This window comes from Pundamilia nyererei, unplaced genomic scaffold (genome assembly GCF_000239375.1).
Source record: "Pundamilia nyererei isolate P.nyererei 1_Seehausen unplaced genomic scaffold, PunNye1.0 scaffold00038, whole genome shotgun sequence".
Taxonomy (NCBI): Eukaryota; Metazoa; Chordata; class Actinopteri; order Cichliformes; family Cichlidae; genus Pundamilia; species Pundamilia nyererei.
In genome coordinates, this window is record NW_005187439.1 from 260,638 (window position 1) to 273,835 (window position 13,198).

The 13,198-nt window shown below is 44.2% G+C and overlaps 1 protein-coding gene across 1 annotated transcript in view; it reads left to right on the forward strand.

Moving 5' to 3' along the window:
• dmrt1 (doublesex and mab-3 related transcription factor 1) overlaps window positions 1–13,198 on the forward strand; it is a 33,523-nt gene that overhangs the window by 8,250 nt on the left and 12,075 nt on the right. Inside the window, exon 3 of the mRNA XM_013910193.1 lies at window positions 5,758–5,932. Within this exon, the coding sequence (XP_013765647.1) occupies window positions 5,758–5,932 (175 nt within the window). The remainder of the gene's footprint in view (window positions 1–5,757; window positions 5,933–13,198) is intronic.

Consider the following 13,198-nt stretch of genomic DNA (forward strand, 5'->3'; position numbering starts at 1 on the left):
CACACACACACACACACACACAGTAAGCTTATGCATGGAGCAGATTAGATCTATAACTCTCCTGCGTTTGTGTTTTTATGAAGAACATTTGTTCCCCTCTCTCCGCCCCCTCCTTCTCTCTCAGTTGCCCCAGTAGCAACGTCTACTTTTGGGGTCACTGCCTCCGCGATCCTGCCCGCGCACAGCAGAGCCTGAATTGCAAAGGTTAATGGTATTGTCTGTCGGCAGAGGAACACACCGCTATGCCTCAGCGCCCGAGGGAGAAAGCCAGCACATTAATGCTAATCAGTTAGCGCTCTTTAGCATAATTTGGCCATCCGCTTTTGTGATTTATGATATTTTCAGTGAAGTTGTCAGGTTGAGAGGGCTACGTGCTGTGGTTATTCAATATCAGAGGCAGATTTTTTTGTATTTGCACGAGGAGCTGATTTAATGAAGATGAGTTTTAGAGCAGCAAACACTCAATAAATAATATCTGTAAGTAGAAAGGTGGGATGAAATAGTTCATTGCCTGATTTTAACATTTGGTTAAAGAGAAAGAAAGAAGGAAACTGTTGTGTCTCCTTTACCCGTCCTAAACCTCCAGTTCAGTGAGCTGCATTCAGATTTTAGTATCCCAAACTGAAGCGAGTCCTTGAGTTGCTCACTTTAGATTTTGTCTCCATATTTGATGCAAAGCAGTTATCGCTGTCCTGTTTCTGCACGATGCAGAGAGCACGCCTGAGTCAATGCAAGCCCAACAGCCTTTAACTTTTCATTCGTTGGGGTTTTTCTCAAGGTGTCCCTTTATAAATACAACATCTCATTGTGAGTGCATAAACGACACTATGCACATCTATAAATCTGTTGATGCTGACAGAGGTGATGGCAAAGGCGAATCATCATTAACTGTGGATGGATCTACTATGAAACTTCCAGAACTAAGAAATAAATGGTTTCTTCACTGTGAGGCAGGAAACTCCTGACAAAGTGTGTAACAGGAAAAAAATCTGTGCAGTTCACCTTGTTGCTGTAGTCGTGGGCTCACGGTCAGAATAATCTTGGTGGCTCACATACATATTTTAATTTAAACACTGGTTTTCAGCCATGCATCCATATTCTGCTGCTGATCTGAGAGGCAGCAGTCTAAGCAGGGACCTCCTCGAGCGCTGAGGTGTCACCAAGCTGGCTGAGAAACATAATCTGACCAGTGTGCCCGAGGTCTTCCTGTGGTCTCCTACTGGTAGGACTATGATTCCTACGATGCCCAAACCACCTCATCTGGTGTCCTTATAGAAGAGTAGCAGCTTTACTCTGAGTCCCTCTCAGAACTACAACTACTGCTGGATGGAACAGGGTTCACACTTAAATGAGCTGTGGGCCCCTGCTGGCAGTGTCGTCTCATTGAGGGTCACTGTAGTGTTCGAGTGTACAAAAGAAACAAACAACCACAAATGTTTGTTTGGTACCACTGCTTGCATCTACGACCGTAGGCGAGGGCGGGAACGTAGACGGAGCAGTAAATCGACAGCTTTGATTTCACGCTCAGCTCTCTTCACCGTAAAGATGGGTACAGCGTTCAGATCCCCGCTGACTCCTGCTCCTCTCTCCACCCACTAGTGAACCCGACCCAGAGATACTTGAACTCCTCCCAAACACACCATTTTGTGGCCTCTGACTTTTCTTCCCAGCTGCTTCACGCTTGGCTGCAAACCCTCCAGTTTAAGCGAGAGGTCACTTCCTGATAAAGCCAGAAGATCGGCACAAAGCACAGAGGTGATCCCGAGGCCACCAAGCCAGAAACCGCCGGCCACACTTTGCTGCGCCTGGAAATTCTATCCATGAAAGTTACGAACAACAAGTTTCAAGTCAAACTTTGTTATTTTTTATATTTCTGCATCTGCTTTTTGCCAGTTTGTTTTCGTCTGTTCTGTTTTTATGTTTTGTTGGCACTTCTTAACGCCTCACTCATGACTGAGGTGAAATATGCATTTCCCTTAAAATCATTAAGCTAATGCGTCATAATAAAGTGATGCGCAGGTCCTGAGCTCTTCCCACTGTAACACCAGAGGAAACAATGTGGTCTTTATCAGTGGAAGGCCATCTGCCTCCTCCTTTTCTCCTGTGCACTCAGTGATGCTTGGCTGTCATGCAGGTGGATGGTGATAATATAAGGGTAGTGTAGAGCTTCCAGACAGGAGATGGTGCCAGATAAGAAGACAGGCCCTCGCAGGGAGGTAAGGAAGCCCCTCCTTAAGGGCTCAGCAACTTATCTGGGTGGTTCAGAGGAGGCACTGTAGGTCTGTGAGCAAACCGCAGCGTACGGCCGTCTTACACGTTTGGCACAAGTTGTTACTGATGTCATGGTGATAATGGTGGCTTTCTCTTCACTCGCCATTTATTTCAATATTAATATCAGTGCTGTCTGACATGTGCCTTGTTTAAATCGCTTTGGTTGGTACATCCAGGTGTTCTCCAGACTGAGTGCAAATAAGGCAAAAACTGCACACATGCTGAAGCAGGACCACAGGAGAGCCGATGCTGCACGCCTGACCCGACAGGCTGATAATGAGACACATGTGCACGTCCAGTTTGTAGCAGTGGCCCTTGTTATACTTTAGTCTTGACCACAGAACTCGTAATATTTTAAAGAAATGCTGCTTTGATGTTAAACTGCGCTTTGCACTAAAAACTGAGCAGCAGTTTCTTCATTCGCTTACAGGCCTGCAGACTGTTACTGAGGGCTGCTGCTGGCCTGCAGACCACGCTTTGAGAACCCTGACTGTGAATTGTTCCAGTGTCATGCCCATGTCTCCTTTCCTTTAACAAACAAACACCTTTATACAGAGTACAACATGTAGTGAAATTCTTGTGTCCAAGCTGCAGCCAGGCTGCAGACATAGCTGCGGGGGTTTTGGGGTTTTTTTGCGTGGGGGGTCTAGTCAGGACCCTTACTGGATACCAGGTGGGAATCAAGCTTGTGACTCCCGTTCCAAAGGTGTGTAGTCTTACCACTACACCATCCAGCTTCCTTCCCTCCACTTGAACTGGAGTCGGCTGATTCAGGCACAAGTGTGCAGAAAAAAAGGCGCCTTTGATTTTTCCTGCTCATCCTTCATGCAGATCATTAAAGATTTGCAATGCAAACAGCAGCATATTTGTACCTGTAATGGCGTTACTGAATTTAGTACAATAACGGGTTAAATTACTGCAAAAAAAAAAAAGTTTCATGTGTGCATGTGGAAAAGATTCAGAAACAGCAGCGCGACCTCTGCACAGACCTGAGCGAGCACCAGTGAGAATGATAGCGGGCTGCAAACCAGCATGAGTGAAGGCAGCCGTGGAGACGTTACTGCAGGTTAATAGGACACTTTATTAGATTCATCAGTAAGATAGTAGAAGGGTATCAGCTGGCACTGCGATCAGCTGATCAGCCTGGAATTAAAGTTAAGCTTGACTGTGTGACTTAATTCAACTCTTATCACTGAAGGACATGTTTTTGTTTCTGTTTCCAAAGTTTGATGCTTTAGGTGAGCGTGTTAGGGTGAAGCTGCACTTGGACTGACGAGGACGCACACAGTTTATTTATAGCACATAATCATAAACATTTGAAATGAAAACCTACACTGTTCACAGAAAAACACAGTAAACTGGAAATAATCTGATAAAGCAGAGGTATTCAGATTCCTCTGGGCATAACCACGTGGTCGGTGTGAATAACCAGCCTGATTATGGTCGCGTGTCTGAAGGACATCCCAGGCAGCTGTTATCATCTGGGTGTTTTGAGCTGCTTTCATTATTTTAACCGACACATTTTGAACCTGTTTGTGATCATTTCTCCGGACTTTACTTCTTCGTTGGTGTTGCTTCCAGCTTCAGCTTCCCATTTATCGCTCCATAACCCCCCACAGCTTTGTGAAAGCCTGATTGGTGGCTGGTGGATCCAGCTGCTGTCGAAGGTTTATTAATCATCTGTGGGGAAATATGTTTGAACACCATTTGTCTCTTTGTGTGAGAACACCAACACTGAGCTAATTTAAAGTCCTGCTTTTTACAAAGTGGCACAAACTATCACCTGACTTGATGACAGGTCAGATGATGTGGACAGTTAGCTACACACTGTGGCATCGTGCTGAACCCGGGGATGTGCTCGCCGCCTCTGGATGTAAACGTCTGGAAAAACTCAGCCTCGGCGAGCAACTTTGACAGTTTTGTTTGGTGCTCGGTGTGTCCCGCTTAACCATCAGCGCGGTGCACTTTCAAGACTCCAGTTCCAATCTGTATTGTATTTTTCACGGCCTAATACAGGAGCCGAGTGTAGCTTAAATAACAGTTTATAAAGCTGTCGCAGAACCGATGGTGTGGACAATACGGGTGACGTATTACAGCCTGACAGAAATCAAATTCCATAAAAATGAAATTGAAAACCCTCAGCGAGGCGGCCTTGCTGCTGAGTAGACAGCTCGTTTTAAAGTTTTCAGAGGACTGAGGAAAGCCAGCTCTGGGTGTTGCTGCCCATTTTGAGAACAAGCTGCAGGCCTGTGAAATCACACACTGCTAATTTTCTGTCATATATTATTTTACGGCTGTATTTCTTTCTGTCACTCTGAGTTGTTAAAGTGTTGCCTGTGAAAATCTGATGTATGAGATGAAGGATTTTACAGTCAGAATCTGAGAGTGGACTCACACAACAGCGGCGTTTATATTGTATTATAAATATATCCAGTGGCGGTGTTAGCGGGCTCTGATGTTCTGATGAAAGTCATAAAGCCAGTGTAAACCACTGTAACCTCACAGAGCTGCAGGAAATAAACTGTATTTTATATAAAACCTTTATTTAAAGTGCAGATCTTAAGATCATGTGACCCCAGTAAGGCGTATAGCCTCTGTTGAACCAACGGCTGGTGTTTGACTCACAGAGCAAAAGTCACAGGAAAGACTTTTTAAAGCCAGAACAGTTCTTTGTTCTTTTGAACAGTTCCCATGAAAATCTCCAGTTTTTATCAGCATGTCTTTAAGCTCAGTTTTTTAATTCATCATGTAGCTACCAAGATATCAGCTCAGACGGAAACTATTCAAACACCTCAGAAAGAAATCCCCTTGTGTGCAGCTAAGATTTCAGTGTGAGCATTTAAGATCAGGACATTTTTGTTGTGAGCAAAACCAAATGTAGACTGATGTTAATTTTAGCTGTTTGCTAATCTGTCATTATTGCATTTATAACACACAATTAAAAAGAAGCGACAGAAACACCCTTCAACTCTGTTATGAGTGATGTTGTATAGTTTGTCCACCAGAGGGCGCTCTGCAACTTCCCCAATAGCAACAAACATGTTTGGAACCAACAACCAGCTGATCCAAGAGTAAACAAGTAGATAAATAACTGCACACAACAAATGTTACAGATCTGTTTAGGTTTTGTTTGTCTGGAGGCAAAAAATATATATTTAATATCATATTTAATATCCGATAATTAAAACATTTTGTTTCTAGTCTCGTGTTGTTTCTGTCGTCATCTTGTCATATGATGGTTTTGTTTCTGCCCAGCGGGGACCCCAACATGAACTTTTATCACGAACTATTTAATCCTCATACCACACCTTCACCCATGGGTCAGCTCCTAAATATGAAGACTGACCTTAATTCAGATCTTTGGTGGATTAAGGAGGACCTCCAGGCCTCCACTTTCTGGAGCTTTGCTGTTTATCCACAGCATGCAGTGTTTGTATGTTTTCAATCTAAAAGTGTCTGTCTTTGTGTTTTACTTGCATAAAGCAGATGCCTCATGGCGATGGCCGCCTGCCCAGCCACAACGTGTCGTCTCAGTACCGCATGCACTCCTACTACCCAGCAGCCACCTACCTGACTCAGGGCCTGGGCTCCACCACCTGTGTGCCACCCTTCTTTAGCCTGGATGACAGCAATAACAGCTGCTCTGAGACCATGGCAGCCTGTGAGTGACACACAACAACACACTTCTCAGGCTCCATAAACCTTTACCCAGACTTTATCAACAGTACATGGAAGGGAGGATTGCACTCGAATCCAGAGCGCCATAAAATGCACTTTTTACTTTGACTAAACTTTTTTACTTCCTGCTTCTGATGCAGTTCTGTGAAAGCAGGTCTGACCCGAGCGTTTCTGAAGCTACAAAGTTAAAAACAGTACTGCTCTGTTTCTTTTTGGCATGTTTAAAGATGAAGTAGATTTGATCCCCTGATCTCTGCAGCTCTCGATTTCTGGCACTTGCCAATCTCAGACGCTGATCTCTTCTTAACGTAGCTGCTGACGGAGGTGGCTTGGATTTTGTGCCTTTCTCATGCCTGTGAATGTGGGCTCATCAGATTGTGTGTGTGTTGCTTCACATGTTCAGCACAGTGTTTTTGGAATTTGTGAAGACTGCATGTAAGTGCATGATAAGAGAGAAGATCCAGCATAAAGCAGAAGAGATAGAGGGAGGCTGCTCGACTAATAAGGCCAAATGGAAATTAAGGACATTTAAAGGATTTGCTGTTTGATGGTTTTCAGGCAGGATAAGCTTCAGATCAGGATTCTGGCTCTGCAGTGGACGTCGTTATTAGATTTAAATGTGTTCAGAGAGCACAGGACATAATCTTAACAACTCTCAGATAAACTTGTTAGTAATAGAGGACTGCAGCATGCAGAGGTTCACATTTGCATGAGCACAGTAGGAGTGCAAAGGCTGGTTTGACTGAGGCATTGAGGGTTTGATGCAGTTCTTGAGGTCTGGGTTAATAAATGCGATAACTTCTCTGTGTTTGTTTTTTGTCATTGTAGGGTTTGATGTCTTGATTTTGTGTTATGATTTTTATTATTTGTTGTAGTTTCTGTGCCCTCGAAGGATCTCGGACTGTTTTTGTTCCTGTTTTAATTTGAAGTGTCTGCCTTTTGTGTCGTTTGTTTTGTGATTGTTGGTGCTGTTGTTGCGTTGAGTGCTCAGTCTTTGTCTCCACACACCCTGACAGAAGGTGTCTCTCTGAGTTCCTGTGATGGAGCTGCGTCAGTGTTAAAACTCAGACTCGTCTTCTGTATCTGTTTCATGATTATCGCCGTTTTCTTTCACACCTGTTACCTGTACAGATGTGGGCTGTTCTAATCCACACCTGCCTCATTTTTGTGATCCTCTGATATATGTAGAATCATAAACCTGTAGGTTACATAAATTCTGTAGCAATTAGCATAAAAAATCTCTTTTTCCTCTTTCCTCGTGTGTTTGCCTCTTATAAACCTTTGCACATTGCAGAGATTCAGTTCTATAAAGCCTTAAATGAAACTCAAGTTTTCTTTTAACTATTTCTGGCACTCTTTGGCACAGGATAATCCATTTTTCCTTTCTTGCACTTGGCAACAGTGAGAAGGAAAAACTCACTTTTAACAGGAAGACAGCTGGTGTGAAGGAAAGGGAGACATAAGGCACGCAGAGGAGGAGAGCCAGAGATTAATAATAACTAATGATAGGAAATGAATGAAAATGAGTCATAGACGCATCTTGGTTGCAGAGATTTTTAACACTGTGAATATGACACTCAGTTCCCTTCATGCTTACATCTAAAAACTGGGTTTGTTTTATTTTTAAGGAACTAAAGATGAAGGTTGTATTGTATGTTATTGCTCATATATAAAGGATATAGGGGAAGCGCATCAACAGTACAACATAAATATCCTTCTTTCAATGAATCGGAGCGCTGACACCACCAGCATCGCAAACCTAAAGACCCCCACGTCTCTCCTTGTGTCTGTATTTGTTTATGACTTTCACCTGTCCTTTTCCTGTGGGGGTCCCACGTCAGCCCCCTGCTGTGAATCGCCATGCTCCATTACAAGATAACAACGCTCTCTGTGGGTGGCCCCGCAGTTAGAGGCAGAGGATCAGCCTGCCTCAGTCGGTTCTTTCACCTTTACTGTGGTTTCTCTCATCAGGAAGCGTGTACTTGCAAATATACCTGGAGACGTTTTTTTTAATTAATCGAATCTTTAGCTTCTAAACTTTAGAAATTAAATGAGCTTATGTGTTTTTAAAGATACAGAAACGGCCTTGGTGGCTTACTGAATGTAATAAAAACAGCACAGCAGATCCCCAAAGACATTAAAGTGGCTCAGTATAGCAGAGGGAGGCACAGAGCAGAGCGCAGTGCAAAGAAGAGCTGTCATTTAACACTGACACGAAGGTTGATGGTTTATTTGAAATGACAGAGACTGTGAGTACACTGCTAACGTTACAGTTACTTTATGTGTTTAATGTTAGCTGCTGCAAACATTTTGATTGATTCCACATCCACACTGTGCTGTCTCACACAAAAATGTGCATCTCAGGGGATCATGAACTCATGCAGCACGAATTCTGGATGCAGGTCTTTGAGCTGTGTCGTTTTTCCTGTGCTTGTGCACTTCCTTCTTCTGATTCAGCTGTAAGGACAGACTTGAACACTTGTCCCTTCACCTCAGTACAAACACTACAGAACAGAAACAACATTCATGGCGTTTTCAGGATTTTAAGTGTTCGTCCTGGTGACATCTGCACTACTCTCTTACAAATGTGATTTTGCTTGAAGCATCTGAGCTGCCACAGGAAACAGAGCCTGCTGATCTCAGCCCAGGTACCTGTTCTCCTCCAACACATCAGGGACATAAAACACTCATCTGAAGTGCTGTTTTTGCGTTAAACTGTTGGTTAGCATGCGAGGAAAGAAGGTTGCTAGCCCAGACTATTGACTAATAAATTAGTCTCCATCAGATGTTATCGTTTGCTTGTTTAGATCTTCATTTTATTGTAAAAAGGTAAAATCAGTGCTACAGTAAAGATCAACCGAGAACCTCCCCACGCTGTCTCGTTTCTCATATTTTATTAAATCATGTTTCACTTCAGCCGACCTTCATCAGGTACAAAAACCAGTGTTTTCAAAATGTTCACTCCCATCCACCCGGCAGAATTCCAATTAGGGAATATTGGATGTTGAAACACTTGACACGTGTTTGCTGTTAATCAGATGATGGCACATTATAATAAAAACACAGGAACAGACTCACTAACAGGAAGAAGGATGAAGGATATCTGCTTCCATCGGTGGGGTGAGTGGGGTCTGCTGTGGGCTAATACTGCAGCTACTGCTGCACAGGCTCTGATAATGTGGTTCTCAGAAGGAATAACTAAGCGTTTAAAAGGGAGGAGAATGTTTTTCCTTGACTCAGCTTATTGTCATCATGCTTGCTTAGTTCAGACACAACCAAACTTGGTGTGTGGGTGTGCGCCGTGTCTCCCAGAGCTGGAAGATAAAGCGTGTTTCTGCAGACAAGGCTGCGTTTAATATGTCGGCTGTTAGATCACTCCTGTGCTCCTGTAAACGGCAGCGTGCATGTGTCAGGCCGCGGCCTTGATGTCTGCTGAGGCTCGTTCACATCTTATCAGCAAGTTTTTGGACAATGACCATTTTTGTAGCTTTGGCTCTGTGTGCATGTCAACTGAAACTGCCAAGAAGTGAACACTTTCAGCTTGGCTTCAACAACTGCATCAACCGTTTCAGGATTATAAACACTTTTATACACAACTCCATCATCAGAGGCTCAGGAAGTGGCAGATAAAAAATGTTTTTTATCTGCACATGAAAACATGAAAACTTGATGTTGATGGAAGTGAAGTTGGCCGTCGTTAGACTGGAAATAAAGGCTCGTAATAAAGAGATGTGATGCTAGATGAGGTGACTGCTGGTTTTCTTTGTTGTTTTGGTGTAAAATCATGTTTCTGATTTGGAGTTTTGCTCATTTGGAGTTCAAATGATGAGGAAGAGAAAACATCTGTGTCCTGTGACAGTTTGGTTTGGACCTCGGTTCACAGCCATGGTTCTGGTTCATCCCTTCAGGTGCACGGGGGTGCAGCGGTTACTACTGTGGCCTCACATCAGGAAGGTCCTGATTCCAAATCCACCGCCCGGCCGAGACCTTTACAGACTTGTATGTCTGCTCACTCTTCTACAGTTCCCTTCTTCCTCCCACAGTCCAAAGACACGTTAAACTTAGTGGTTCTGAACTGGTCACAGGTGTGACTCGTGTGCTACCCCTGAAACAGACCAGCGACCCCCCCCCCCCTCTCGCTCCACAGCAGCTGAAATAGGCTCCTGCTTTCTGACAAGCACTTAGGAAAATGGATGGTCGGGTTCATAACTTGTTTTTCTTTAGAGGGATGCACAACAGAAACAGGGTGAAATGTATTTTTACTGCAGATCAGATCGCTTCATCATGGACCAGCCTGTTAAGAATGACATCATCGTTTGTACCGTGAGCTTAGTCTCAGCTAACGGTCACAGCATTACTGTCGTCGTATTTAAACAGAAATATTCAGTGTAATCAATGAAATCCACTCTTTTCCTAAAGATAACTTTTGGACAAGAACTTTAATTATTATAACAGCAGTCGATTAATCATTAATCAGAAAATGTGTTACTTATAAGACAGAAAGTCCAATAATTGACCTAAAATAACTTGTTTTGCTTCATGCAGTAACCAGCAGCAATCCAGCAAGAAAAACTGAAAAAATGACTCAGTTTAAGGTTAATAAGTAATCAATTCGTTTTTACATTTCTAAATAAATAGTTGAGGTTAATTTTCTTCCATTCACATATTGATTTTGGACTGTTTACTGAATAAACTGAACACTTTGACGACGCCTCTTTGAAATTGGACATTTTCACTGAGCTAAAGTCAAACAGTCATTTTTAGCTTTTGATAGAGACACAGTCTGGGTTATACGTCCTGGTTTCAGGTCTGCATTTCAGAAACGGCTTTGCTGTGACTGAACGTGCATCTGGTGCATCTCGGGATCAGTCGATGAGGAGGAAATGACTGTGAGCGGGGAGCCTCGCTGCCCTCCCTTCCACCTGGCAGCCAAGCAGCACCCTGTCAGATTTATCTCCCTCCCAGGATAAGGCTAATCATTTGGCCAAATACAGAGATCCAAATAACCTTCAGGAGTGCCACGTTGTCCTTTCCCCTCCCCTCCTTGCCTCCTCCTCTTCTTCCTCCACCCCTCTTCGCCCTCCCCCTTCGTAGGCCCCGCTGTCTCCGCAAAATTGCCTTCTGGAGTTAGTGAGCGGGAACAGTTAAGATTTACAAACAATGATGAAGCTTGTCATGCGTCTTTCTCCATCCGTCACGGCGGTCCGGGCGGAGCTGTGGGTAGAGCCGTCCCGGTGTTCTTCATAAAAGCCAGCTCTGTGTGAAATACGCCCCCGGCCGGCCTGTTTACTGCCCCGCGCTCGTCAGCAGCCCCGCCGCCGTAAATCGCCGAGCGGGAGGTGACAGTGCAGTCCATCAAACTCCCACCCCACTTCGCTGCCCTCCCAACATCTCACCTCGCGCTACCCCCACCCCTCATCACTCCATATAGACACACACAAACCGCAAACACCCGCCCCGCTTCCTCGCTAAGATCTATCCGAGGAGGCTCAGATGAGCTGCCCGAAAAGAGTTATGGCGGTTTCGGTCTTACGGGAGACAGCCGCGCGCCCGGTCCGTCGGTGTTTATGTTCTTTCTTTTTTGTCCTTGTGTAGACTTTTTCAAAATTCACGAGAGCCCAAAGTTTGCGAGCTGTCAGCAACTTTCCCTCCACCTCCTCCGACTCTGTTTTTAGACCTCGCCCGCCTGACTGTACGTTTGTCTGTTTTTGTTATATTGGTGTCAGCGCGGCGTGCAGTCATTTAAATGCAAATCAGATTGTTGAGCTATTGCAGATGTTAATCCTGCTAATCGATAGACCTGTGTAAGCCCATTAAGTTAGAAATCCATTACTATCTTTCTAGATGATATTCTATAGATTTTTCTTGCTTCGGTCTACACTCTACTGTACGCCAACGTGAGTTACTGCGTATAAAGTCTGTCGTTTCGGGCGTTCCCCTCCTCGCGCACCCCCGCAGTAACAGGCGGGGAAACAAACGGCGGGGAGATTGGTGTTAGTAAGTTTCTTTGTGTCGTGTATAAAATGGGCTTTACCTGCTTTCAGATCAGATTTCTTTACACTCACATACAAAAAGAGTTAAGAACACACACACACACACACACACACACACTCGGGCCGCACTCATTCCCGAGATGTCGGCAGGGCCTCTCGCTCTTTTGGATTTATTAAACCTGAAACAAATGGGTACCTGAAACCCAGGAGGTGACCTTTTCAGAGCGAGTGCTGTTTCATGTCATGTAGCAGCCAGAGTTCATTTCCTTGGTCACTGACAGGCTGACAACATCACTCAGCTCCGTGTTGTTTCATTGGCTCAAAAACAAACGGTTGCTGCAGGAAGCAGAAGTTTTGTATTGATTATGGAGCTTAAAGCTCTCTGTAAGACTTCTGTGACACAGGAAAAAGCCGGGGTGTTGTTTAGTAAATAAAAAACAGGGACATACTGTGATTGTAGCTTCAGATTAAAATATGTGAGTTCAAATTGGACTCTTGTGTTTTTTCTTGTTTTGTCCTTTTGCTCTAAATGCTGTAATTCAGTCCATGGTCTCCACGCATGGCTCTTTCTGATGTCACTGGGAGTGGATGTCCCTATTGGATGTCTGCAGGTGCTCAACTTGGGCCGAAGCCAACATGGAGACGCCTTCAACCTGCATTCTTTCGATCAGACACCAGGGGGCGATCGTTGTGGTTCCAAATACAGAGGAAAACTTCCCTCTTTATGCGTATGCTCATTGGCTACATACGTTCACCTAAACAATAGAAACCAGCCTACAGTTCAACCACACAATGAATGAAAACTTTGAAATGGGACGAGGGCTGCGTCACGCCTCTGTCATCTTCACTGGGGACAGACTGGTTAACAATGCCGGAGCAAAGTTTTTTCATTTAATGGCTGATGTCAGAAAAGTGTTTGCTTGGTTAAAAATACACTCGTCAGTAAAGTGCTTGACAGGATTGGACAGGAAAAAGAAAAGATGCAACTGTTCAGTAATTACCAGCTTTAAAAAACAGAAAACTCTGGGACACACACTTTTAACAACAAATTAAAATGTTAGTAACCCTGGTTATTAATTGGGTCACCTCTTTGAATATAAACACGTTGCGATCTTTGCAGTTTTTCAGAATACGTTTTGTTTGCTGTTTGTTTCTGAGAGTCCCCGCAGTGTTCCCGTCATCAGCGTGTCTGACTGAGCGGCCGTTGCTCACAGAAAAGTCCTGCGTGTCCTGTCAGGTTGTCTTCCACACTTTGC